The 27407-nt window shown below is 42.3% G+C and overlaps 2 protein-coding genes across 2 annotated transcripts in view; both read left to right on the top strand.

The window, feature by feature from the left end:
* Nucleotides 1–9419, top strand: part of creb3l2 (cAMP responsive element binding protein 3-like 2) — a 30347-nt gene extending 20928 nt beyond the window's left edge. The window contains exons 2-12 of the mRNA XM_071920595.2: nucleotides 1–187; nucleotides 317–564; nucleotides 1028–1106; nucleotides 1538–1740; nucleotides 2843–2989; nucleotides 3350–3408; nucleotides 3764–3832; nucleotides 4976–5075; nucleotides 5280–5409; nucleotides 6199–6433; nucleotides 6579–9419. The exon at nucleotides 1–187 is cut by the window's left edge and continues 57 nt beyond it. Coding sequence (XP_071776696.2) covers nucleotides 1–187; nucleotides 317–564; nucleotides 1028–1106; nucleotides 1538–1740; nucleotides 2843–2989; nucleotides 3350–3408; nucleotides 3764–3832; nucleotides 4976–5075; nucleotides 5280–5409; nucleotides 6199–6433; nucleotides 6579–6654 — 1533 coding nt within the window. The 3' untranslated portion in view covers nucleotides 6655–9419. The remainder of the gene's footprint in view (nucleotides 188–316; nucleotides 565–1027; nucleotides 1107–1537; nucleotides 1741–2842; nucleotides 2990–3349; nucleotides 3409–3763; nucleotides 3833–4975; nucleotides 5076–5279; nucleotides 5410–6198; nucleotides 6434–6578) is intronic.
* Nucleotides 9420–13779: 4360 nt separating this feature from the next.
* dgki (diacylglycerol kinase, iota) overlaps nucleotides 13780–27407 on the top strand; it is a 65530-nt gene continuing 51902 nt past the window's right edge. Inside the window, exon 1 of the mRNA XM_071920569.2 lies at nucleotides 13780–14149. Within this exon, the coding sequence (XP_071776670.2) occupies nucleotides 13926–14149 (224 nt within the window). The 5' untranslated portion in view covers nucleotides 13780–13925. The remainder of the gene's footprint in view (nucleotides 14150–27407) is intronic.

Below are 27407 nucleotides of genomic sequence, written 5' to 3'. Positions count from 1 at the left end.
AGCGACCCCTTCCTGTCCGGGGTGAGGGGGGGCGTGGAGGCCATGGAGGGGGAGGACGGCAGCGACCTGTCCCCGTCCTCCCCGCTGCCCCCCCACATCACGGCCGAGCACAGCTACTCGCTGTGCGGCGACAGCAGACCCCAGTCTCCCCTGTCGCACCTCAATGGAGAGCAAGGCAGCGAAGCAGGTGAGAAGCAGAGACGGGTGGATGGAGACTCAGCATTGAAAACCCATGTGAATATATGGATTGTATAAAATGAGTGTATATATAATGTCATTAAAACACTAATGAAGTCCCATGTTGACCGTTCCCCAGAGTCAGATGGGGGCGACTCTGCGGACTGGCCCATGGAGCAGGAGGAGGCCATGGAGGGCCTGCTGTGTGAGGCCCCCTCCCTCCTCCCCGCCCTCTCCCTCTCCCTGGCCTCCGCCGAGGGGCCCCGGGCACCCGAGGGCCCCGGCGTGGGCCCCGGCGTGGGCCCCGGCGTGGGCCCCGGCGTGGCCCCCGCCGCTGCACCGCCGCAGACCGCCGTCACCAGCCAGAACCAGAGCAAGGGCGTCAAGGTGAGAGCAACACCAGGATGAAGAATATACACTGAACACACACACATACACACACCTGCAGGGACACACACACAGTCAAAACAGTCAAAAATCCCCCAGAATTCCAGTCTTCTACACACAGAAACACGCATCACTAAACTGTGAACATACTGTATACAGACAGGATAAGTACCTGTAGTGTGAATACACACAACCTTTCTTCAGCCCCCTAAGGCAAAGTCAGTACATACACACTGACAGAGACATACTGTAGACACACACACTCTTTCACACACACAAATACACACACATTCACTCACTGTCAAAACATGCAATGTTACATCATACACGTTTTTGTACATATTTCAGTGTGTGTAACCTTGCCGTCTGTCTGTTGGTCTATTTCTCCTCTCTCTCTCTCTCTCTCTCTCTCTCTCTCTCTCTCTCTCTCTCTCTCTCCCTCTCCCTCTCTCTCTCTCTCCAGGTAAAGGAGGAGAGTGTTATCCCTCAGATTAAACTGGAGCCTCATGAGGTGGACCAGTTCCTCAATCTCTCACCCAAAGGTCAGATTTCAAACATGACTACAATATCTCTCTCTCTCTCTCTCTCTCTCTCTTACTGTAGTCTACAGCAGTTGTCTGATGCTTTGATGACCCCTGCTGGCTGCTTGCAGACCGCAAAATGGCAACAATTGATAAGTTGACAACTTATCACATATAATCAGTTTTTATATGGTTATCATATAGACAACCAGTGTAGTATTGATCAATCATACAATACATATGTAATCAATCAAACTGCATCATATCAGAGATTGATTGGTAGGTTGAGTGTAATAGAACATTTGTCATGAAAATGGTCAAATTTTAAGATATTGAATATCGCCACAAGTTATCATTATTGGTATTGGCTTTCAAAAACCCACAGGCAATTGAACCCTACATTACACACTACTGTTGCTCTCGTTGTAAGTGGTCCTGTGGTTGTGTTTCAGGTCTGGAGGCGCTGCAGATGCCTCCCACTCCTCCCAGTTCCCACGGCAGCGACTCGGAGGGCAGCCAGAGCCCCGTCCACGCCCCCCCCGGCCTGTCCTGCCCCGCCTCTCCCACCAGCCCCCCACCCTCGCAGGCCGGCCTGAAGGTGGCGCCGCGCGCCCCCTCCTCCCTGTCCAACTCCCCCTTGCTCACCGCTCCTCATGTAAGTACAGCACAAGCTGTGGCGCGATGGTAACTTATTGTTTATATGGGACTATGGCTCAGTCTTCATCTGTTTGGCTCAAGGGGGCACTACAAGTACAGATCAAATTTTAAATATTAATAACCAGTCATATCTCGTGAGTTCGAGTGACATGAAATCGATGATATTTCCAGCTTGGGATCATCAGTGTACATCATATTGGATTTTCCACTATTTTGAGTTTCTTTAAAAAAGTATTTTCTTATTTATTTACTGATTGGTCCAAGGGAGACTGCAGCATTTGTACAATCTACCAATATGGGGCGCCACAAGTGCCAAAAAGGAAAGAGCACAAGACAAATGTCTGTACAAAATGTATTTGCATTGTTGCATGACAGAATGGAAACGTTGAGCCTTTTCTCATTTCTATGACTTGATACTGAGGGTGACTGCATCATTCCTGGGGGACGACATGTTTACTGTTGCCTTATTTCACATTTGGTTTCACATCCAATGTTTAGGGAAAGAAAAGGACAAAGGGACTTTACCCCCTGTATTTATTTCCTTCCACAGGAACCTTAGGGCTCATGTCATGTGGTAGAGAATGACTGAATTTGTTTTTATTTATTTTATTTTATTTGTTTATTTGACAGGGACAATGCTCAATAAATATATTGTGCCAGATATAGCTGTAAGCTAATTTCCATCCGTAGTCCCTGGGCGGAAGGCAACAGTAGACAACGTGGGAGCTGTGCGGTCATCAGTCCCACACCAAAAACTATTTAAAAGACACAATGAAATTACAATCTAGAATGCAAACATTGCAAAAAAAAACAAAAAAACAACAACCCAGAATCAAATAAATGAGATAAAACATTTCGATCACATACATCATCAATCCATTTCATACCACACACACTCACCCGCACACACACACACACACACACACACACACACACAAGCAATAAGTAGAAATCATATCATCGGATGCTTTAACTGAGAAAGCCGTCCTGCTAAACTTTGTGGACCGAAATTTTACATAACAGTCTCCTCTTGCGGAGGATCTTGTTGATATTGTACCGGTGTTAGAATGTGTTACAAATTTTTGTTTTGTTTTTTGTAGAAACTCCAGGGTTCGGGCCCTCTGATGCTGACAGAGGAGGAGCGTCGCACGCTGGTGGCTGAAGGTTACCCAGTGCCGACCAAACTGCCTCTCACCAAGGCTGAGGAGAAGGCTCTGAAGAAGATCCGCAGGAAGATCAAAAACAAGGTACAAACCAGGATTAGACTCATACATGGAGCTGATCGTGACCTTTTATTAAAAATCAGATCTGGATCAAATCCTAGAGCACGGTTGAACCCTGAACCCTAGAACAGACACACAGGACACACACACACACACACACACAGTCATTGCCATAATGTTCTGTCCGCTGACTCCGTGAGAACAATCTGCGTTCTTCAGTTCAATGAGCCATCAAACTAACATGATTCTCTCTCTCTCCTTCTTTAATTCTCATCCTTTCCTTCTCTGACTGCCTTTCTGTCTCTCTCTCTCTCTCTCTCTCTCTCTCACTCTCACTCTCTCTCTCTCTCTCTCTCTCTCTCTCTCTCTCCCTCTCTCTCTCAGATCTCGGCCCAGGAGAGTCGCAGGAAGAAGAAAGAGTACATGGACGCCCTGGAGAAGAAGTAAGTCCTCCTCCTCCTCTTCATCCTTTCAACATGATGGAGAGATTCAGAAATAAAAATGACTGAATCACTCTGGGGAACACACACACACACACACACACACACATATATATACACACTCACAGAACACACTTACACCTTAGAAGGTTTAATTCTGGCTCTCTTGAGGTTCAGTCATTCTAAGGTTAGGGTTAGGGTTTGCTCTTGCTTCCCCACCCATTATATTCATTATATCCATTATATTAATAAATAACAGCTGGGATGTTTTTCTTTGCACATCAGTGGTGTTTCAGACAGTTTGTCGAAGTATCAATTTCTACTGTCACTGACCCTGCAATACCATGTCTGACCACAGGGTGGAGACCTGCTCCAACGAAAACAACGAGCTGCGCAGGAAAGTTGAGAACCTGGAATGCACCAACAAGTAAGAGATTCATATAGGCTGTGTGTGTACAGTACACACACACAGACACACACACACACACACACACACACACACACACACACACAATTGAAAGACATACCTTAAAGCAGAGGTTCTCAAATTTAGTCTAAATCTAAAATTTCATTTTTGTTGTTGATTTAGTATTGAATTATTAATTAATTAACAACATTCACTAATTGGCTTTATTTCAACAGAATTAAATTATAGTGAAATTAAACTATTCTTCATTTCACTCGGGACCCCCTGGAACCCCCTCAAGGACCACTGGGGGCCCCTGGGCCGGACCCCACTTTGTGCACCACTGACTGATTGTGTTTTATTACATAGTGCAGCTGAGAGGGGGCAGGAAAGAAACATTACTGTATATCATTTGCAAATAAAGCTAAATAAAAAGCTCCCAGTAGATGTGTTCAGCTGCAATTTTTGCATCCACTGCTTGGTGCCATGCATAATCATGAGGCTATTTTAATGTAAAATGTAAAATGCTGAAGCTCGGTGCCTCAAATAGATTGTTTTGTTTGTTCTCATTATACATGGATGAACTCTGTGTGTGTGTGTGTGTGTGTGTGTGTGTGTGTGTGTGTGTGTGTGTGTGCACACGCGCCCAGTGGAGTGTGTGAAGTCTAGTTGGAACACAGCTGTTTTGGCTCTTGTTTTACGCTCGGTGCTAAAGTGCGTTTTATCATCGCTGTCTAAAAGTTAAATGAACCAGTTTGTGTGCATGAGCGTGCGTGTGTGTGTGTGTGTGTGTGAGAGAGAGAGTGAGCATGTGTATTTACACCGGTGCACCTGGATAGTGTGCTTGTGTTGCTTGAGAGTTCAGCTGCAATGATAATGAAGCACACAGCAGCACAAAACCTCAGTGGAATAATACAAGCATCTGATTGCTGCCAGTGAATGGACTGTAAATCACATGCAGCTGAATATATGAGAGGCATTTATCAGTATATCAGTTTACCTATACAGTTTGATTGATTACATATTATATATATATATAACACGACTTGTGGTAACAAGGGGCATGTCGTCCCCTTTCATTCCCTGCCTGTGTGCATCTGTACAGTGTATCAACTGTGTGTGTGTGTGTGTGTGTGTCTAATCTGTGTCTCTGACCCTCCCCAGGTCTCTGCTACAGCAGCTGCAGTCTCTGCAGGCGGTGGTAGCAGGCAAAGTCCCCAAGTCCTGCAGGGTGGCTGGCACCCAGACATCATCATGCCTAATGGTACCACTGTGTGTGTGTGTGTGTGTGTGTGTGTGTGTGTGTATGTGTGCGCAAACAGGAGATTGTGATGATGAAACATTGATTAAAATATTGAATTGAAAACATCTGCTTCCATCATTCATTAGCAGCTTAGCATTTTGTTTGATTCATAATTAATTTTCTCTCTCTCTCCCTCTCCCTCCCTCCCTCCCTCCCTCTCTCTAGGTGGTAGTGTTGTGTTTTGCTCTGTTCCTGGGTAGTTTCTACCCCAGCAGTCTGACTCCCTGCTCCACCATCACTGAGACAGGCCACACCTCTAAACAACTGGCTGTCAAAGAGTCCTACACAGCAACAGGTAGTTACTCTCACACTGCATACATACTGTATACACACACACACACACACACACACACACACACACACACACACACACACACACACACACTAAACGGACCCATTCTGCTGTTTCCGTTTGAATGACTAAAGGGTCGTTATCATTCATGTCATTAGCCACCAGTTAAAAAGGCATGGAGGCCTATTATAACATTGCTAATAATCAGATTCCACCTACAGCACTGTAATAAAAGCAACAGGCTGATTAGAGTTAGAGTTGACCTTTGGCTGCATCCTCTCCTCTACCTCCCACACACACACACACAAGTACACACACTTTCAAAAGCAATAGACGCCGGACATAATATTCTTGACAATCATATTCAAGCTATTAGAAGAGCTGACCTTTAGCTGCACCCTCTCCTCTCCTCTCCCTCCCACACACACACACACACACACAGTCTGTTTTTCGACAGGCCGACAACAAGATGTGGTGATACAAAGTTTACTCTGATAAACAAAGTGTGTGTGGGATGGTTGTTATTTGTGCATGAAAGAGTGCATGCATTGTTGGTGCCACTCTGTGTGTGTGTGTGTGTGTGTGTGTGTGTGTGTGTGTGTGTGTTGACCTGAGTAGTTTAAAAAGCTTTAAAAGTAAAAAAAAAATGATCCTGCATTATGGATTTCTCATAAATGCTGTTATTTTAACAATTAAAGTTATTGTTTATGTATCTTTTCCTCTCTTTTTTTCTCCATCCGTCACTCCTGCTTCTCTTTTTTCCTTCTATCTCCTTCTCTTTTTCTCTCTCAGTCAAGTCCAGGAGTCTGTTATCTACTTTTGAGGACGAGCAGCCGCACCTCCTCGGCCTGGGCGGAGAATATCCCGACCAATGGGAGGACACGCCTGCCGTCGTCATGGCGGCGTGGCGTCACTCCGAGCAGCAGAAACTGGGGGCGGAGCCTAGCAGAGCGGAGACGCACCCGCCGTTCAGGAGTAGCAGCAACGACACGCAGACACCCAAAAACCTGCTGCTGGATCTGCACAGGTACACACACACACACACACACACACACACACACGCATGCATTCAAAGAGTGCAAAAATGATTTCATGTGGCAAGAGGAACAGTCTGGAAAATCATCTCTCTCTCTCTCTCTCTCTCTCTCTCTCTCTCTCTCTCTCTCCCTCAGGTCTCTGGAGCAGAGGGTGAACGAGAGCAGTAGTAAAGTGATAGAGCTGGAGCGAACGGTCAACGAGACCTCCTGAGGTCCACATCATCGACCCCCCCCTTCCCCTTCCCAGCCCCTAACCCCCCCCCCCATGACCTTTGACCTTCCCTCTCCTGAGCATGGTTCAGTGTCCTGGAGCAAACCTCGTACCCACTGACGATTGTTTAAGGTCAATTTTTCTGCCATTTCTACTTAGTACACTGTAATAAATAACAATAACAAGGCACTGGCTGCCTTCATCTCTGAAGTGAAGTTGCACTGAATAGTTTTCTCCGGTAGCCAACTTACCGATTTTAGTTCCTCAGTTATCTTAATTGAGACACTGTGTTGAATCAGACATATCAGAAAAAATTCAAATGGATCTATAAAGTAGCGTGGCATTGAATCCAGTGGAAAGTGTATTCAAGTGGGAGATGGGAGGCTTTTTACAGGACACTGACGAGCGTTAAGAGCATGGAGGACCTTTGTATTTATAGAACCTTTTTCAAAAATTATTGCTCTTTGTAGTTGTATTTCTTTTTATTTTTAAATAATGTTTTTATTCCATTCCAGTAATGCATACATCCCATTTTGATACGTATTTTGTGTTGATATTTTTTGTGTTTTTATTTTGCTGTACTCTTTTATATATTGTCCGTGTTTTCGTCGTTTAATGTTTTCGAGTACTTTCTTTTTTACGTTATTAGCTCAGGGTTCCTACGTGCGTCTGGAAGGTCTGAAAAAATACTGAAAAACATATTTAATTATTTACAGATTTTTAAAAGTTCAGGAAGTTCATGGGAAAATATGAATGGTCAGTCCTGATCCACATAATGTAGCACCACCGAATTTATGTAGCTGTAGAGCCAATGTCATCTGACATATGATGGTGTGGATATCTGTGATTTGTTAGGGATGGGACGACATGCTTATGTCATGATACGATTCAAATTTATCTGGCATTGGCTTGCTAGAATATAAACAATTTAAAAATCAAAATCATTACAAAGTGTAAATAATATTTAAATGGAGAGCTTGTGAAATTGTGATGGTCAAGCGTCTCATTTGTGATTACTGCAGCAGAATAACATGGAGCTAATATCACGATTCATTTTTCTGCCCCATGATACGTATTGTCACATTTTTGTATCGCGATATATTGAATTCCGATATATCGTCCCATCCCTAATATTTGTTGGTATGCTGAGAAATCTTAAGCTACATATTTCCCAGTTTATCATAATTAACACAGATGGAAATGAGACGCTGTAGGAACCCTGGCAGCTTCGCTTCAGCCCTTTGCCTCAGCTCAGTCTGAGGGATTCTCTCCTGTCACATGACGGCCACTGTGTGCAAGTCAGGAGTCTATCTTTGAGATTTGGTTTCCTGTGATACTGTGATTATTTTTGGTCAACAAAAGTATGTTAAGGGGCTCTGCAAACATCGACTGCGTTCGGTCAGCTTGCTCTCATCCACTTTTAAGAATTTAAAAGACTCTTGAAGAGGTGGTTGATGGGAAACGACACCTCAGAATGCATTGCTATGACAGTGCAAGGCAACATACAGTATAGCATCATAACAGTCTAACAGTCAAGTGTGGGAATCGGGAAATCCAATACAGTTCCCATGAAAGTGTGATGAAGCCCTGGTTATAATTAGTGACAAAATCCACTTTCCGCACTAAGTGTGTTGTGGCTTTTAGTGATTCAGCCTTTGCACACTTTGGCTTTCAGCCCCCAGAGTATATTTTCAGAAATATCCCTTTATGTCCTAAAATAGAGTCTTTATCTATCTTTCAGCATCTGCCAAAAAAGAAATCCTCCCAGAAAAAGAAAAATATCTATTTTTGTAAATATGAGTTGTTAATAAAGCGGGAGTCTAAATGTGTCAGGATCTGTAGTTTATATACCCATCCATAATTCAGTCAGAGTTGTTTGGGGATGCTGTATTTGTTGATAAATTATGAACGTACAATGCCTTAGCTTCACAGTTTCTCCTGACTGTTTATTTTGTTAATAACACATCATGGCTTTAAAAAAATCTAAACTATCCATTTAATGTGTATTACAGATGGATGTTTAACATTTCTGAGCTTTACTGAAACATGCTCTCATGTATGTGTGTGTATGTGTGTGTGTGTGTTATGGACCTGTTTAACACTGGTTCACTTTCAATTCTGTCCGTTCAAGTTGTAAATAGACACTGTCATCCATTTGGTAAACAATTCATACTCTGTAGTTTCTTCACAGGTTGGATAGGGAAACTCTCATGCCAAATCATTTTCAATCATTTGCGTTTTGAGTCAAGTCTGCTCTCTAAATTGAATTTAAAGTGAACATTACTACTATCAACACAAGTGTAAGTGTAGGCTCTCACCTATAGAAAATTAGATTTTACTTCTTTGTGTGTATCTAGTCCTGGTGAGTTTGCTTAAAGCAGCAGGTAGATCAACAAGGATTTATTGTCAAATCTATATGTTGTTATGATGCATTGATTAAAGTCTTAGTTCTACGGTGTTTCTTGGTGTTGAAAAGCCAAAAACACATTCCTCACTGCTGCTTCTGTACGGACTCTATAGGAGAGATCATGGGAAATATTTGTCTCTCACAGGCACTATAGGAACATGTCTTACGGCTGGATTGACACAAGATGAACAGAAAAAAAAAACAGATTCATAGACTTTTAGAGAGCGGCTTGGTAACATTCCCACCCCTCCAAGTCAGATTTTATTTTGATGTTGCTCCTGTGTAAAGCCAGCCCGAACTAGGCTTTCTGTCTTTTTTGCTTTCAAATGAATAAAGTATTTTCCTTAGTAAAAGCATATTGCTTGCGACTGTGTGGTCTGTCTTCGGTGGACTGTGGAAGTCAATTAGTGGTAAATGTGACAAATAGCTACCAGGAACTGTGTTCAATGTGATTCTCCATCTGCCAGAGATACTGTACATACACACTGCTCAGATCATTTTCATTCAAATGTCTCTATTCAAATACTGGCAGGCATACACAAATCTCAACTAGATACCTTAAGCTGTATCAACATCCAAACTAGAGCATGTTGTGATACTGTAGGTCAAAGGTCAAGGAGAATCAAATCGAACATTCGGTTGCTGGCAGCTGTTGTCTCATTTACCTGAAAAAGTATATGTGTATGTGTGTGTGTGTTATGTTTTATCAAATAATTTTAACAGATATTTTAAAAGATAATACAAAAGAGGGGACATTTATTGTGTAATGAAGTGTATAATTAACCTACATAGAAGAAGTTTCAGATGCCGAGATAATACTTGAGCAGGCGTTTATCTGGCATCAGTTAATGAATAGTCGTTAATATGATGCAGGCGACAAATCATGTTACTGCAGAGAGACCAGTTCATCTTTTTCGTTTCTAGCTGAAAGCAAACTGCCATCACACTGAGCTCACCTCTCTGTGGAGTGTAAATTCAAAAATGTATAATTAGCAGTCTGGCTTTTCTTTTCCCTCTCTTCCCTTTCTTTTTTCTCCTCTTCAGTTTGTACAATACAAAGCTTTTTGAGGCACTTGTCCCTGGTTTTGCCCATGATTCGTCCTATCTAGCCACTCAGAATTATGTTTCTTAAAGTCTGTCTCCAGATGCAGTGAGGATGCAGTGAGGTCAGTGCCAATCCAGTTACTGCCAGAAAGCTTTCTGATTGGCTGGGAGGACTGGTCCAGATCAGCTGGGGGGGGGACCGGCAACTGTGACTGGTGACAGAAAACACACAGACGCAGTCATCCAATAGGAGGCAATCTGGGGAGTTTATTCACACACTTATCCACGCACAATGATCATTTTAATGAGTCAAAATGTAGTTTCTTCCAGCCTTTACAGCAAGACGATTGGACAAACATTTCTAAAAATTAGATACTTGAGCAAAGAATGTGCATTTTCACACCAATCCTCTCTTTCCTTTCTTTCTTTTCTCCTCTGAAAACCAGATTTATCTTTTGGAAAAGGAATGATGGCTGCACTACTGGCCATTTTCTTTCTTTTTTATCCTCTTGGTCTGATTTTCTATTCCTGATGTGACAGAGCGGTTAGGAGTCTTTCACTGCAAATTGTATAAAGGGCTATTTATATTACGAACAGTTGTTTAAAATCAACACAACAGAAGTATTTTAGCAAATATTTATCATACAGTAAAATCTTTAAATCATGGCATCTTTGAGGAATCTTCCTGGCTTTTCACCCCTATTCGGCACCCATGCTGTGTGTGTGTGTGTGTGTGTGTGTGTGTGTGTGTGTATGCGTATGTCAAAGTCTTGACTGTCTAACTGTTGAGCCTTGTACGTATGCACATGCAGATGTGTGTGTACAGTGTGTGAGCCTTCAAAAATCCAACAGGAACTCTCACACTGATAGAAAAAGACCAACTGATGCCAGAAGGACCGACATTTATTTCCATAAAGTGCTAAAAGTGCGCAGCAGAAAATGTTTCGGCCAGTAGACCATCATCAGTTGTGTGAGCCTTCGAATTATTTTCCTGCAAACTGCAAATTGAGTTACGGCCAAATTCCATTAGGGGAGAAATGTCCAGATGGGATTTGCTGAGCGGAGTCTCATGGTTGACATGCTGGCCCAGAGAGACGCTTCTGTCTCCTGTAGCATGACAAGGATCTGAAAATAGATCAGCAACTGATTGCAAACGACACCTCTAAATAATTAGCGTGCATCTCTGTGGCAGCGCAAGACAATGCACAATCCCACAGCATCATAACAGACCAGCAGGCTCAGAGTAAAGGGGGGAAGAGGGAAGTCCAACACGGTGCCGATGGTGTTGCTTTGCGTTTGTCATAAATCAATAGAAACTGATATGGATGTTCTCGAAAGTGTGATGCAACGCTGGTCAGTAAACAGATCAGGGAGCAGGGATCTGATTTCTCACTTTGATTCCCTATTGCAGGGGTTTTTAAGGCACAATTACCTGTGAATTATTAATGGGGGATTCCTTTCATCGTGCCTTTCAAGCGTTTCTGCGTTATTTTCTGCCCAGGTGTCCTGATCTGATCCTCATCAGATTTCAAGATGTTGTGAGATGTTTTTATGATCCTCACCTCAACAGAGAAATGATACAGTGCTAATAGATGAATTTCAAAAACTAGTATTCATTTTTTTCCGGGTATTCCCTTGGAATCCAGATACAAGGGCTCGCTGACAGAAAACCTGATAGGTAGACAATGTGCTGTGTGTTGTTGCTCACTTTGTATAAAAAGCATTTCTGCTGCCAAATAGCCTGTTCTGCTGAGAGAATTCAAAACCATTTGGCTTGCATGTTTCATCTATTCTATTTTAAATTAGGGGTTTGACAGATATGGATTTTTGAAGGACAATATTGATATTTTTGGATTGAATCTGCTGATACCTGTTATTTTGCACCAATATTGAGTATGTTTACATTTGACATCTTTCAAAAAATTTTAAACAATTATGTCACATTATAATCAGCTCAGGTTCTTGAGGGCTGCTGCTGCTTGCAGTGCTGATACTCACTATCTTGATGGAATTTGCTGAATAGAAAAAGTTTAATTTGTGGGTGATGTTCATCTTGACTGGTTCAACTCCACATACCCACTAAGGAAGAAGCTTCTCGCAGTCACAAATGCATTACAAACTACAATAGGCTGACCCACTGCAACTTAAGACATATAGGAACTAAACTGAGTAAGAGGAAAAAGACTGAATATTATCAACATGATGGAACTGGCAGGCTGTCTGGACTCTGTACCTATCAACAAACACAGCATGGACGGTGTGTGTGTGTGTGTGTGTGTGTGTGTGTGTGTGTGTGTGTGTGTGTGTGTGTGTGCGCGTGCTTAGAGTCTGAAAGTTAGAGAGAGAAATACTGTGTTTTGAGAGATTGTATGCGTGTGTGTGTTTGTGCTCGCCCCCCCCACCCCACCCCACCCCTCTGCCCTACTTTCTGACTGATGATGCTGCAGAAAGGAGGAGGAGTGGGAATATCCCACAATACCCCACTCCTCGTCCCATGGGCCGGATGGATGGATGGACGGATAGATAGATAAGTAGATAGATAGATATATAGATAGATAGATAGATAGATAGATAGATAGATACTGCAGCCCGTTGTCGCCGCTGGTCTCTCGCACCAAACATGTTTATTGTCGCCACCCCCGTCGCAGCTCGCTCTGTTGCCATTTGCAAACCGGTGTCAAACCAACCAAAATCAAATACACGACTTCCGGTAATGGCTTTCAAAATAAAAGCTTTATTCACGAAGGCGTTGCAACGTTTTTTGAGCAATACAAAAACACTAAAGTTAAAACAAATCTGTAATAAATGATGACATGTAGAGGGTGACATAATGCACACCTCTGGCGGCCATATTGGAGGTACACAGTTCTTGGCAACATCTATGAACAGCTGATTGCGTGTCTAAACTTATGACTGCATGTCAACATTATAGAATAGACATGATTTATGTGCTGTTTTTTACAGTCTAAGTTACACAACACCTACTGTTGTGTGGCTAGTGCCTAGAAGTTGCTTGTGAACATTAATATTAGCCTTCCTAAGCTTGCTCACAAAGCACCTCACAGCAACAGTTAAGGTCCTGGGTTTGATTCCCAGACCTGGTCCTTTCTGTGTGGAGTCAGTCTGCATGTTCCTGGGTTTCCCCCAGCTGCTCCAAAAACATGCAGGTGGTCCAGAGACATGGAAGTCAGGTGGGCTGGACTCATAAATTCGACCGGAGATGTGCATGTGAGTGTGTTTATCTCTGTGATGGACTGGCAACCTGTCCAGGGTGTTTCCCTGCCCTCTGCCCAGTGCATGCTGGGATAGGCTCCAGCCCCTTCAGGTTAACGCTTATCAAGCTACAACTTAACTTATTCACTTTTATAATGTTACTGAATGGATCTACACCCACGTCGCCCTTTTCAGATATCAGATCATTTTCTAAACCGCTTGTTACATATTTAGACATTATTTCCGCAGCCAATTCTCCAGTGGACCTCCATGATGGTCCATGAAGCTTTTATTTTGACGGCTACACCGCCTTACTTTCGGTCTTACCTCTGGCAGCTTGACGCAGCTCGCTCCCAGTTGGTCAGGGCTCGCGAGGTATAGATCGGTCGTCCGGGCGGCTGCGCGTGCTGCCCTGGCTGCGGCAACAAACGGCGGTCAACGGTCAAAAATCTCAACGGTCAAAAACTGCAGCGTTCAAGCCGCTTAAAACGTTAACTTCCATCTTTTATTTCCCCCCAAATTTCCTCTCCACCACCGGCGTGTGTGTGCCCTCACAAGCCGGGGAGAGGGGGTCCAGTGCGGGGCGAGAGAGTGCGGACCGACCGGCATGGACCCCCTGGCGAAGGACCGCAGCAGCCCCGCAGCCGGGGGATTCAGCGGGCGTTTGGCCTCTCTAGGAGCCGACGGGGGTGACTCGGAGTCCGGGGCCGGCTCGGAGGAGGCTGCCGTGGGCTGCTGCAGCGACACGTTCAGCAGCCTGCCCGACATGGAGCAAGAGACGCTGGAGGAGAAATTGAGAGGACTGGCGTTCAGAAAACAGACCTCGTATAGGTGAGTGGAGAATGGGGAGGATGTTGGGACAGGATACGGGCCAGAGAAGGACATGTTTATGTGTTTATTTGGCTGTTTGTTTTTATTTGCATATTTTGGTGACAGGCCAATTTGGTTGATATTTGCATGGCTGTTTGTGTGAATTTCTGTCTTTGAGGGTAACTACATTTTATGGGGGTTGGTTTGTGTATTGTGAGAATTATATGTAAGCTAGCTAAACCGCAAGATTATAAACACTGGCAATGCAACACACACACACACACACACACACACACACACAGATGATATCGTGGGTTATTTTGTTATTTTGACAGCTAAATTCTCATACACACATGGTCTTGTAGCCCTAGTCCAGGATATGGTAGCCACTAGCCACATCACATTCACCACCATACTATTACTATCTCACTATGTCACTGAATTACACAAAGCAGCAGCTTTACAGCCCATTTCAGTGTTGGCTAAATACATTTGTGCATACGCAACAGTGTGTGTATGTGTGTGTGTGTGTATTTCCCTGTGGTCATGTCTCCCTGTTGTGTGGGAGCGTGTGAAGGGGGAGGGGGAGAAACACTATTGATTTTCAGGCAGTGTGTGTGTGTGTGTGTGTGTGTGTGTGTGTGTGTGTGTGTGTGTGAATGCCAGCAGCAGCCTGACACCCTGGTGCGACTGGCAGCTGCTGTTGATAGTGAAAACTGGCCAGAGACCAACACACACATACATATATACACACACACACACACACACACACACACACACACACAGCAATTTTGGTAGTCAGACGGCCACTGTAGGCAATGTGTGTTTTTTTCTGTCTGTCTGTCTATCTATCTATCTATCTATCTATCTATCTATCTATCTATCTATCTAGCTGTCTATCGGTCTGTCTGTCTATCTATCTATCTATCTATCTATCTATCTATCTATCTATCTATCTGTCTGTCTATCTGTCTATCTATCTATCTATCTATCTATCTGTCTGTCTGTCTGTCTGTCTGTCTGTCTGTCTGTCTGTCTGTCTGTCTGTCTGTCTGTCTGTCTGTCTGTCTGTCTGTCTGTCTGTCACTCTATCTGTCTATCTATCTATCTGTCTGTCTGTCAGTTTGTGGCTCTGTCTGTGTGTGTGTGTCTGCCTCTCTATTGGAAATGATCTGCCTATGCAGGTCAAATCAATAGCTTTAAATGACTTGTTGTCTGTTTTGTGCACTGTGGCACAGCAAAGGAACAATTTATCTAAAACCGCCATATTCCAACCACATGGTCAAACCTCTAGCACTGGGACAGAAAGTTCATCTTTACTGCTGTAGACTCATCTTAAGTGTAATGTGGATTTCACATCAGTCGATGAAAATAAGGTGAAATATCACGCTGGCCCAGCTTTTGATAACTGTCTTCTACTCAGCTCCCATGTTAAAACTGTTTGGCCAACAAACATCTGACTGTATGGCTGTATTTTAGTGTATTTCTATTCAATAAAAAAAACTACCTTTTCTCCACCATCCTTATGTATTTACCTTATTTTTAAGAAAATATAGCACTAAATTTAAGTAAAATCTCAACTTTCGAATTCATTCACACTGTTTGCTACTGTCTCCCACAGTGTATTTTGGTGGAAGAAGATTGTGGGAATAATTGGTGAGCCAGTTATAAACGTTGACATTTTATTAAAATTAAATGCTGCTTAGTGTATTGCATGTATGCCGAATTTTCCAGAAGACCCTCACAATTTGTAAAAGCTCTTATGTCATGCTTATGTATGTTTGCTGATAAGCAAGGTAACATAAAACATAAAAATGGTAAATTGCCATATTTTTGAATGGAATTTGGTGTGATGTAAAAAATAGAGAATGGAGTGTATTGGGTGTGTATCCTTTCCTAGCACCTCATCATTGATCATTGTAGGGGACACAGGAATATTTGCTACCTGCCTTGTCATGCTGTTGTGGTTTTGACCTGTGACTTCCTTGGATAAGGACAGACAAATACTTAAAATCAAAATGTAATGTAAACGGAACGGTAGGATTTCCTGTGGTATGTGCAAATGCTGGAGTGAATTATTTTGACATAATATGCACTTTTTTCTCTTCCTAGAATTGGCCATGTGGAGGAAATGGTATTAACTGGTCAAGGGAGATGGAAGTAAGAAGGTAGTTTACATAGCTTTGAAGTGGCCAGTGCCAAGAAGTGAATTACCATATGTGGCAATATGAAGGAGTTGAGAAATGATGCTGTTGAACATCAAAGGCAGTGTGTGTGTGTTTGTGTCTGGGGTTGCGGTATTATGTGTTTATAGCAGCGTAAGGCATGTGTAACTTATCTGCCAGACATTTGTCACACTTTGTGTGTGTGTGTGTGTGTGTGTGTCTATGTGTGTGTGTTCCCAGAATACTGTCCCTCTTTTTATCTATTCTTAGATGTCTCAGCCGTTTGCCTGCATGACAATCTTTCCTCAGTGAGCAAGACAGCCGCTGTGTGTGTGTGTCCAATGTGTCCATCTAGCCAACCAGCCAGCCAAACAGTTAGTCAGCAAGCCAGCTAGTCATCGACTAGTCAGTCAGCCAGCCAGCTAGCCAGTCAATCAGTAAGTGAGTGAGTCAGTCAGTGTGTTGTTTTTCCAGGCAGTCAGCCAGTTGGTCAGCAATTCATTTATTAATTTATTGGCTTAGCCATCTAGAGAGTTAGCTAGTCAATCAGCCAGCCACCCAACCAACCAGCAGGATGTCCATTTAGCCAGACTGTCAGCCAGACTGTCAGCCAGTATGTCAGTCATTCAGCAGGGCAACAGAGCAGCCTGCTGGTTAAAGACGGTGTCCCTTATTCATAAAACTCAGCGGTAACAACTCTATGGTGTGCAAAATCTGCATCTTGGTAATTTTAACCTATTCATAAACTTAGCGGGACTGTGATTACTGTGACATAGTCACATCACTGCTGTCATAGCCCGCCAAACCAATGAAAATCAACACGTTACATATTACATATTTAAAAGCCACCCTGATGATCCATTGTGCAAGTTCAATGGACCGCATACCGTTTGTCAGAATGTCAAGAGAAAGCAGGAATTCAATACAAACTCAGTGTGCAGGCCTGTGCCAAACTTATTACAGTTTTTCTCAGTCGCTTTGGTACATTTCTCGAATCACCCTTAACATTTGCAAAACAGTAAGTGCATTTCTCGAAACAATTTGTACAAACAGCACCACACAATGGATTACCTGTAAAAGCCCGTAACTTGCTCAAAATCCTTAGTTTATCTCTCAAAAGTAAATATTTATTCAATGAACATGTCAGTGCCATCAGAATAACAAGTCCTTGTGTCATTGTTTACAAACAAGATAGTCAAAATGCTTAGCCATGTTGTCAATATAACAGTGTACTTTGTAAGTATTTTCTGATGTAAACTATGGCTAAGGTTTTGATGACAATGATTGAAAATGCACAAGGCTGCACCTTTTCTGTATGGCATATCAATTTCAACAGTACAAAGTTACACATTACTGCATGTGGGAGATTGATTGCAAGAGATTGGACAGGATTCACATTTATGCTTTTACTGTTTGTACTGTGATTTTTTGACAGACCATGTCATTGCAATACAGAAAAGAAAAAGACAAGACTGTTTTACAGCACTGCATAGCACAAAGGAAAAAAATACAAAATTAGAAATGTAAACATAGGAAACACCCCTTAGGCAGAACTGTACATGCAGCGCTGTATGGGGAATTACAGTGCAGTCTTTCTACACCTCCTGACTTTCCTGTCTTGTAACACTGTGTTGTGTTGTGCTCTGTCTGTATATGCTTGCCAATTGAAGGTTCATGAGATGCACCTCTGAGCTATTTTAGAGAACTGGTTGATCATTGGTTGATCTAACGCTTCACACATTCCCCTTCATTAGTGAAAGTCAAGATTCACCTGAGAGCAATTCATCAATTCAGGACACATTTACAAAAAAAGTATAGTAGAAATGTATAGAAAATATGCTTGACAGATTATAACAACTGGTTCAACCATTTTGCATGTAATGACTTATGCAATGAACTAATGCCTAGATGTTTTGAGGGGTAAGACTATTCAACAGAGAACCAGTATAATACATTTTGATCAACATGACATAAGCAATTGATAATATAGGAAACAGCAGACAATTGTACATAGGCCTTATCATTTGCATGAATGTGCCAAAGCATTTGCAATTTGTTCAAAAGAAGGAGAAATTGCTTTTATGATGTGCACAAGTGACTAGATGATGTGGAGGTTGAACAAGTAGTTTTGAGAATTTCAATTCTGATCTGAGAAATGTACCAAAGCGACTGAGAAAAACTGTAAACACTTTCATATGTTTCTAAAGCTATGACAGAATTAGTATTTGGTGCTTTTATGATTTGCTTAAGGAAGATGCAAATGATGAAAAGGGGTTGGTGGTGCTGCAAAAATGCCAATGGTAAAACTTGAACCCTACCTGAACCCCTGCCTGCTGCCCCTGACCTCTGACCCCTCTGGTGAGATGCCTATATAACCTGTTTGTCCGAGAGGGAAAAAGCAAAGAAACAAATTGGTCATTTCATCACCCAGCTTATTGTGTTGTGTTGAGATTTCATCACCACCTTCATGGGAAACGGTGCAGAAACAAACAGCCACAGGACAGGATGTCGTAACATTATCCTTCCACTATTTACAGCCCACTTCACACACAACAGATCACAACAACAGCGCTTGTCATGCCACAGTCCAGTGTTCACTGGTTTACATGCCCTCAGAGAGAGATTGGGACAGATTGAGAGACGGTATAGGGATGGAAAGAAAGACAGTAGAAACAAAGAGAGAAAGAGAGAGGAGAGCTAAATAGAAAAAGAGGAAGACAGACAGAAAAAACATAAAAAGACAGATAAAGGTGTCTTGTGTTGCCACCGCCGTGTACCACCTGTAGGGGTAAACAGTGATCAAAGGCCTTTCATCATCTGATGCTGCTGGAATATAAAGCGCTTTATTCAGCCTTCAATTAGGACAAAAGACAGAGGGGAGAGAGAGGATGGAGGGAGGGATGAAAGAGATAGGGAGAGAGAGGGAAATAGGGAAACAGAGATAGAAAGTGGACAAGGGCAAATGTTGGAGATGGAGAGAGACGTGGAAATGTACTGTAGGACAGACAGAATTTAGTATTTGTTGTTGAAATCAAAGGCCTGCTGCGAGGTGTGATAGAAGGAGGGATTGTGAGGGGAAGAGGAAGTATGAGAAATAAAGAGTAGTTGGTGATGAGGACATGATGAAATGGCGAGAGATTGGTGCTGACGCATTACAAGACAATTACACAATGCAAGACTGACACACTACTGTAGGTGCAGGGATGAAACCTAACAGGCCCTCAAATATAACAAGCCTGGTTACTGGTATGGCATTGTAAAAAGCCCAAGACTCTCTTCCAGTGAAAGAATAAGGCATTTGCGGTCTCTGATATACTTCCAACAGTGCGATCAGAGCCTCAGCTGTTGCCTATTGGTGCTGAACCAGGGTCAGCTTTGATGAACAACTCACCAGTCTACCAGCAGGGATTTCTCCTGTATTGCAGGGAATCAAACCCAAAAACTGGACTTGATGATGGATTGATATAGTTTAGTTTCGGGTCATTATGTGTCTGAAGACTTTTTCCTACAAAATAGCAACAACGTTTTCTCTTCAAATGAAACCATGCAAATAAAAGCATACAGTAGAGAGGCATTTATGAGTTGGGATTTAGTCAAGTGTAGTCTAGTCTTGTTTATCTTTAATAGGTCTTTATCACAGTCAAGTCTCAAAGGGCTTTACATAACATTACCGTTACATCCCATACCATTTACATACCATAGACATGTCATATACCACACTACATCATATATACAGTACATACTACATACTGTATATACAGTATATATACACATCATATACATCCTATACTATGTCATATACATACTTAATATACATCATTTACTACATCATATTTTATTTGTAGTGTAGGTTGTATTACATTCACTGGAATGCTCTGCTTGGGAGCGTGGGACTCTGAAAGACACTCATGAATTTTTAACCAGGTGATCGGAGCCTCCAGTTGTTTTCTATAAACAATGTACAGAGGTCAACTGTGATGAACAGCCTAAGGGAAGAAAGATTTTTCAGATTTTGGAACCTCTACCTGTAGCGTCGAGCTGGTTAAAGTAGGTGTACAATACAAAGCAACACGTTGCAGCGCAGTACAATACCGCACACTTGTGTACTATCAATACTTCTTTTATTGTCTTGTAATGTGTGAATGAGTAAATAAATGAGCATTTCAGTGGTCTGGACCACTGAGTGATTGCTCCTCTTCAGTTATTCCTGTCACAAACAATAATAAACAACCACAAGGTGACATATTTGTTACTGACTGGCCCAGAGGGAACCGGCATCATTCGTGTTTACTGCTGCCTTGTTTGTCTGATGGCATAAAAATCCTTCTTTAAGCTGTCTCCTCCCCTTTATCTCCATGTCCCCTTCATGACTGAAGTGGATTTAATAGATGAAATCAGCAAGGGACCAGAGCTTTCACCTGGATTCACCTGGACACTCTATTTTATAGAAAGAGCAGCTCCCTGATGTTTTACACACAGTGTTTGAGTTGGCTTTTATAGTGCAGCCTGTGTGAGATTCAGTGGAACGCTTGGCTCGGCAGTCTGGGCCGTTAAAAGACACTCATGAATTTTTAAGCAGACGATCAGAGTCCAATTGTTGATGAAATACAAGGCTCACTGACACATTTTTCTCTCTGCTCTCATCCTCAAAACGGATGAACAGATATCCATGCATATTTATGACACTCTGTTCCCGTCAGAGAGAGGGAGAGAGAGACAAAGAGAGAGAGAGAGAGAGAGAGAGGACATGAAAAAAAGACATGATAGGTTAATGCATAGAGAAAGTGTATGTACTAGGATTAGACCGGCATCAGTTTGTGTGTGCTTTATATGGGACCAATTGACCTTTTAAAAATTGTATATACTCCAGTCAGTGTCGTCCACCTCTGATATGATGGATATGATGCAGTTTGATTACGTATTTATTGTAGTATTCATCAATACTGCACTGGTTGTCTATGAGAAAGCCTTGACCTGAATTGATTCTAATGCTGATCGGATTCCACGCAAGTATGCAAGAATATGTTTTATTAATAATTGTCAATGCATTTTCCTGTGTTTTCCGCAGTCCCATGATCATTATGTTGTGTACAAACTCACTCGCCAGTTATAGCAATGATGAGGTGAAACTGGAGATAGGAGGTCTGCACAGGACTGGATGTTGCTTTTCTGTTCAACTGGCACAGTCAAACATGTTGGAACCTGAATGTGTTGGATAGCGTGTGTGTGAGTGTGTATGAGTGTGTGTAAAGTGTAATGATGGTGATGTGGCGTGTTTCACTGCTACTCTGACTCACTCTCACACACACGCTTACACACACACACACACACACAGACAGATAGACAGAGCCGGTAGTACATCCTTCCCTTCCTTCCCTGAATAACGCTGTTCCAGTTGGCTGGTGGTGTGTGTGTGTGTGTGTGTGTGTGCATCAATCATTTCTGCTAAGAAGGAGAGGAACGAGGATGTCTGTTTTAGGAGCAGTAGTCAGATTACACAGCTAACTCTCTCTCTCCTACTCTATCCTCCTCTCTCTCTTCTCTCTTTATCCTGTTTTTTTCTCTTTCTGTCACTTTTTCTCTCTACACACAACGGACAAATATCCATGCACCTCCACATGTAAAAGAATCCTCTTTCCCTCTCTCTCTCTGCCCCCCCCCTCCCCCTCTCTCCCTCTCTCTCTCTCCTTTCCTAGCCTTTTCAGGAGTGTTTGAGAGCATGAGTGTGTGTGTCTGGGTCATTTTGCCCATAATGCAGTGTGTTGAGGCATTAAGGGGGATTGGCTGACAGGAGCCGCTCCTTATTAGTCGTCTGGCTGGCTGTAAGAGGCTTTTCCTGCTTGGAAATGGAGCTGCAAAAAGAGGGCAAAAGGCAAAAGAGAAGAGAGAGGGAAGAGAGGAGTAGATCTTCCTTGTGTAATATAATGAAAAAGAGGAACCTTGTTAAAGAGAAACCTTGACGTGTTGTTTCACACATTGTGAAATGAGGTTTCTACAAGGTTTAGACTGATATATGGGGCTGATAGTGGCCTTTTATTAAAAATCGTATGTCAACCACTCTTGTCCACCTCTGATATGATGAATATGATGCAGTTCATTTGATTACATACAGTATTTATTGTAGAATTTATCAAGTTATTGTGATTATCATCCTAGGTTTCAATGGAGATTTTTTGGATTTTTTTATTGGTTGAACCCTAGTTTCTACACTCATGCTGCATTCGCATCGTATGGAAATGATGGTAGATACGAACCTACTAAATGTTCTAGTAAATCAGCTTTCAGGTGATAAATACTACTTATTGTGATCACAACTCTTAAAATGCCATGACAGGACAAAACTACCTGCTGGATTTTTTTGGTTTGTGGTTGACATTGCAATGATTGGTTTACTGTAAAACATGAACTCAGATGTGTATCACTCACTAAGTGTGAAAAAGCTGATCAGGAGCAACTGTAGAAAACCTGCCGTTGTTTTGAACCGTCAAGTCGTTCTGACGGTTATTCCCATGTGATGTGAATGCAGCAGTATCCTTTAGTTGCCCTAAAATGGCTTGTTAACATTGTTAGCATTCCTCATTGAAACCAGGGTTAGCCAGGATGGAACCAGGCACATTTACAGACTGACTCGCTGACTGACTGACTGACTGACTGACTGACTGACTGACTGACTGACTGACTGACTGACTGATTGGGCGACTGTACTGGCTTGGTAGCTGTTAGCAGGATGGCCTAATGGTTAGTGAGATCATCTCCCAACTGGCTATCAGACTGGCTGATTGGCTGGATGATTGGCTGACTGGTTGACTCGCTGACTGGCTGGATAACTGGGTGACTGGCAAACTGGCAAACTGTTTTTGGTCTGATAAAGGTTGTCTAGACTGAAACTTCATGGCTTAACTTATAAATAGAGATCTATTTTTGGACTTTGAGAGTGTTGCGCCTTCCTATCCTACTGTGCATTTTTACATTTAAGGTAGCAACTCTTTTCTTGTTGCTGGAGCATGGATCTCTCTCTCTCTCTCTCTCTCTCTCTCTCTCTCTCTCTCTCTCTTTCTCTTTCTCTCTTTCTCTCTCTCTCTCTCCCTCCCTCTGTCCATCTGTCTCATCCAGGGTGATAATGAACCTATGGGGTTGACTGCTGAGGTGACACCTCATCACAACTCCATCACTGCATCTCTCTCTCTCTCTCTCTCTCTCTCTCTCTCTCTCTCTCTCTCTCTGTCTGTCTGTCTCTTTCTCCATCTATCTATCTATGTCTCTCTACCGGTCACAACTGCCTCTCTCCCTTTTTATAGGTTTCTGTTGTGCTTTCTTCCTTGTCTTTCTATCTTTTTCTTTACTCCAACACTTACTACACACACACACACACACACACACACACACATACCTGTTACTACTGATATATCACTGTTACAGCTCCATGTGCTCATGTTGAATATACACACATACACACACACACACACACTTGATCATACACATTTATGTACTGCATGGATTAACTCAAGCCTTTTTTTTAAGTGTCTCTTGTTTGTGTGTGTGTGTGTTTGTGTTTGTGTGGTTGTGTCACTGCAGGTAGGATTACGGAGCACTGATCATCTCTCAGCACTCAGAGAGATGAGTCTCCACTCAAACCTAATGCCCTGTCTCACAGACAGACACACACACACACACACACACACACACACACACACACACACACTCTTATTAAAACGGGTCTATATACTTACATAATAACATAATTTACTAACAACAACATTATTTGTCTTTTAATTTTTCTCTTTTTGTGTCTGGTTCTATGTCTCCTTCGCCCTTTCTCATTCGTGCTGTGACACACACAGATGCGTGCACACACACACACGCACATACACACACGACTTAGCAGACCTCAGCTGCAGAGACACGCTATAATTAGTGAGACAGCCTCTTTCTCTCGCTCTCTCTCTTTCTGTGTGTGTGTGTGTGTGTGTGTGTGTGTGTACTAATTGCTCAGGTTAGATGAGAGTCGTTAGTAAATGATTAATTCTATTAGGCAGCCGTAGCCCCAGGTTAGAGAAACAGTAAACCTATCTCTTTCTCTAACTCTCTCTCCTACTGTCTCTGTTTATTATGATAACATAAATACAATATTGTTATTGGCAATTATTATTATTGATCTTTAGTTTTGGACAGTATATTGATGTGATCACTTTCTTTTCCTCTCTTTTCTTCCTCTCTCCTTTCTCATACTCCGTCTCCTTCCTTCCTTTCCAATTTTTCTTTTATATTCTCTGTATTTGCATCTCCTTCACTGACAAAACTCTCCATTTGCCTCTCTCTTTCTTTTTCTCTCTGCCTTACTTTTTCCTTCCCTCCTCCTCTCTCTTTTTATTCACTTTCCCTTCACTCTCTCTTTCTCTGTCTCTTTCTCTTTCTCTATCTGTTTCTCATTCGCTCTGCTGTCTTCTCTCCGTGTGTGTCTATTCTAAGCGGAAAAGGTCAGATACAGAGGAACAGCGTGAATCTGATGCCTCCCCCACATTACACGCTCGCACACACACACACACACACACACACACACGCACACACACACACACACACACACACAGGCAGACTGTGTAATTATGGAGGTGTCAGAGAAAGATGAGAGAGAGAGAGAGAGACAAAGAGAGAGAGTGTGTGAGGGAGAGAGAGGGTAGTATCACTCCCACATCCAGGCAGAGGTTCTTTACATGTATTAACTGATTGTAGCATAGACTTACAATATATCATCATTGCTGTGGCGTGCTACTCCACAGATCTGTGTGTGTGTGTGTGTGTGTGTGTGTTTGCATACATAATGGTGTTTATTTCTTAATCTGTCTGTCCATGTCAGTCAGTCCAGTCAAAACATCAACACATGGTTTTCTATGGGCTGAACCGCAGTGCAGTGGTTTTCAATCCAGGTCCTCGGGACCCAGAGTACTGCCGGTTTTCTATCCTGCTGGGTAGTTAATTGAAGTTAATTGCATTCACTTTGCATCCTAGGTGTAACATAGTCCCTGATTAGATGGCTAGAATGAAAACCAGCAGGACTCTTGGTCCCGAGGATCAGGCTTGAAAACCGCCGCCATATTGGAAAAGTTTACTTAAAGTTACTTTGTTGTGTTTTTGTATTTTGTTCATTTAGGCACACACTGCCTATTTAAAAGCAAACCAGGTATTGTAAACAAAAGTCACATGGACTCACAAGTAGCTTGTTTATTTGACAAGTAGCTTGTTTATTGGACAGAGTTTTGGTAAACTGTCATCCCACCAGGTTAAAGATTTGGCAGCCAGGGAGTGTGGGAGTGTCAAAACAAATCTGATTGCAATCCCTGTAACTTTGATAACTGTGCTCTTTGCTGTAATTTATCTTCTCTGGTCTTCGTACCTGTTAAGAAGAAATAGCTGAATATGAGCCTCGGTCCAGATGGTTTGCCCTCAGTTCATTTTGTTATGCTAGGCTTTCCAAGCATGAATAACTGCTGGCTATCAGATGTCAAGAGTTATAAGAGTTCATTCAAACATGTTTGATTTTGTCGGACGAGTCTGGTCGAGCTTGTGCAGTGTGAAGCGGTCCAAGGCTCACCAAGACTGGAATCTGACAGTGACCGTGGCAACAGCCAATGGGAGTTTAGCTCAAGTGGGAAGAAAAGGAGAAGGAACCAGAAGAGGTCACGTTTAACAATAGCAACACCCACTCACGTAGATAGTTTGTCAGTAAGATTCCCAACTCCACTTGCTCTTGATAAGTTGCTATATTGTTTTATTTGGAGGAATACATCTCATATAACATAAAAAGGCACATAAATAGCAATATGCCTGGACCAATCCACATAAGTACAAATGAAGTGAAAGAAGTCTCATGCAAAATTCCTCATCAGTGTTATCTTTGTAATAATGTCACTTCAAGATACATCTGTATGCAAATGTAAACTGTTGCTTCTATGCCATGAAGCAAGAAACGACAGAACAGCTATTTTGTAACTGCATTTACAGTGAACTGAAGAATGGCAAAATGTTTTTGAATGACAGAGTCGGGTAGTGTGTGTGAGACGCCCATCTGTTGTGTGTGACGCCCCCATCTTTGCCCCGTCAACTAGTGTGAGCAGCTCCCCGATGGGACGGCAAGCAGACCAGTCGTTTAGTCTGAACTTGTTGGATAAGATTTAAACAGTGTTGTAGTCTGGCTTCGGCTTAGCATGCTTTAAGTGCTTAACAGTATTTTTGAAACTTACATAACTGGTTTAAATGCATTCATCACAGTACCCAAACCAAACTTTCAGAGACTCGGCTTGGATTTTAAAAAAATATTGGAAAAAAGATTCATAAAATGGAATCAAATTTTTGTACTCTACGACCTGCGATCCAAACAACCTGTGATGGACCAGGCTGTGTCTTATCTATGTGTTGTACTTCTATGGCAGAGAGAGGCTTCCTGTTCTTGTTGTTTTGTGAGCCAGGGCAGAGGCCTGTTGGTCAGGGTGTGTGTGTGTGTATGTGTGTGTTTGTGGCTAGAGAAGACAGACAAGCACTACACACATCACTCTTCTTACTCCATGACTGTTCCCCTTCTTCTCTATTCTGGGTTGGTTTCTGGACATGAAAAGAAAATTTCAACATTTATTATTGATCCAGCCTTGCCAAGTGACAGTAGTGGTTTCATACCCCATTGACTTGTACTGGCATCGCTCTCCCAGAAATAAAAACTGAAGTGTGAAAACCTTTTGGTTTGCGCAAAGAGGGAGCTTGGTTCATGATCAATAAGAAAGGCTCGTAAAAATCCACAACCTTCCCTTTAATCTACAACTGTGGTTTTCATTTTTTTCTCTTTTTTTCTCTGAAATAGCTGGTTTGTACAGTCTATTTTGTGTGTGTGCACGTCATGTGTGGTTTGTGTGTGTGAATATGAGTGGCAGTGAATTTTTATGATATTTCAGTTCTCATATTTTGTTGAGATGTTTCTTTCTTTCTTTCTTTCTTCCTCTATAAGCATGCTTTATAGTGATATTAATTTCAGTTCAATTAAATTCAATTCATTTCAATTCAATTCATCATGCTTTAAAGTTAAGAACAATATTGCCAAACCATCAAGATAGAGATCACTCTTTGTA

Source organism: Centroberyx gerrardi, chromosome 24, assembly GCF_048128805.1.
Source record: "Centroberyx gerrardi isolate f3 chromosome 24, fCenGer3.hap1.cur.20231027, whole genome shotgun sequence".
NCBI lineage: Eukaryota > Metazoa > Chordata > Actinopteri > Beryciformes > Berycidae > Centroberyx > Centroberyx gerrardi.
Note: the sequence above shows the minus strand (reverse complement) of the source record. Positions and strands in the feature narration are given on the sequence as shown.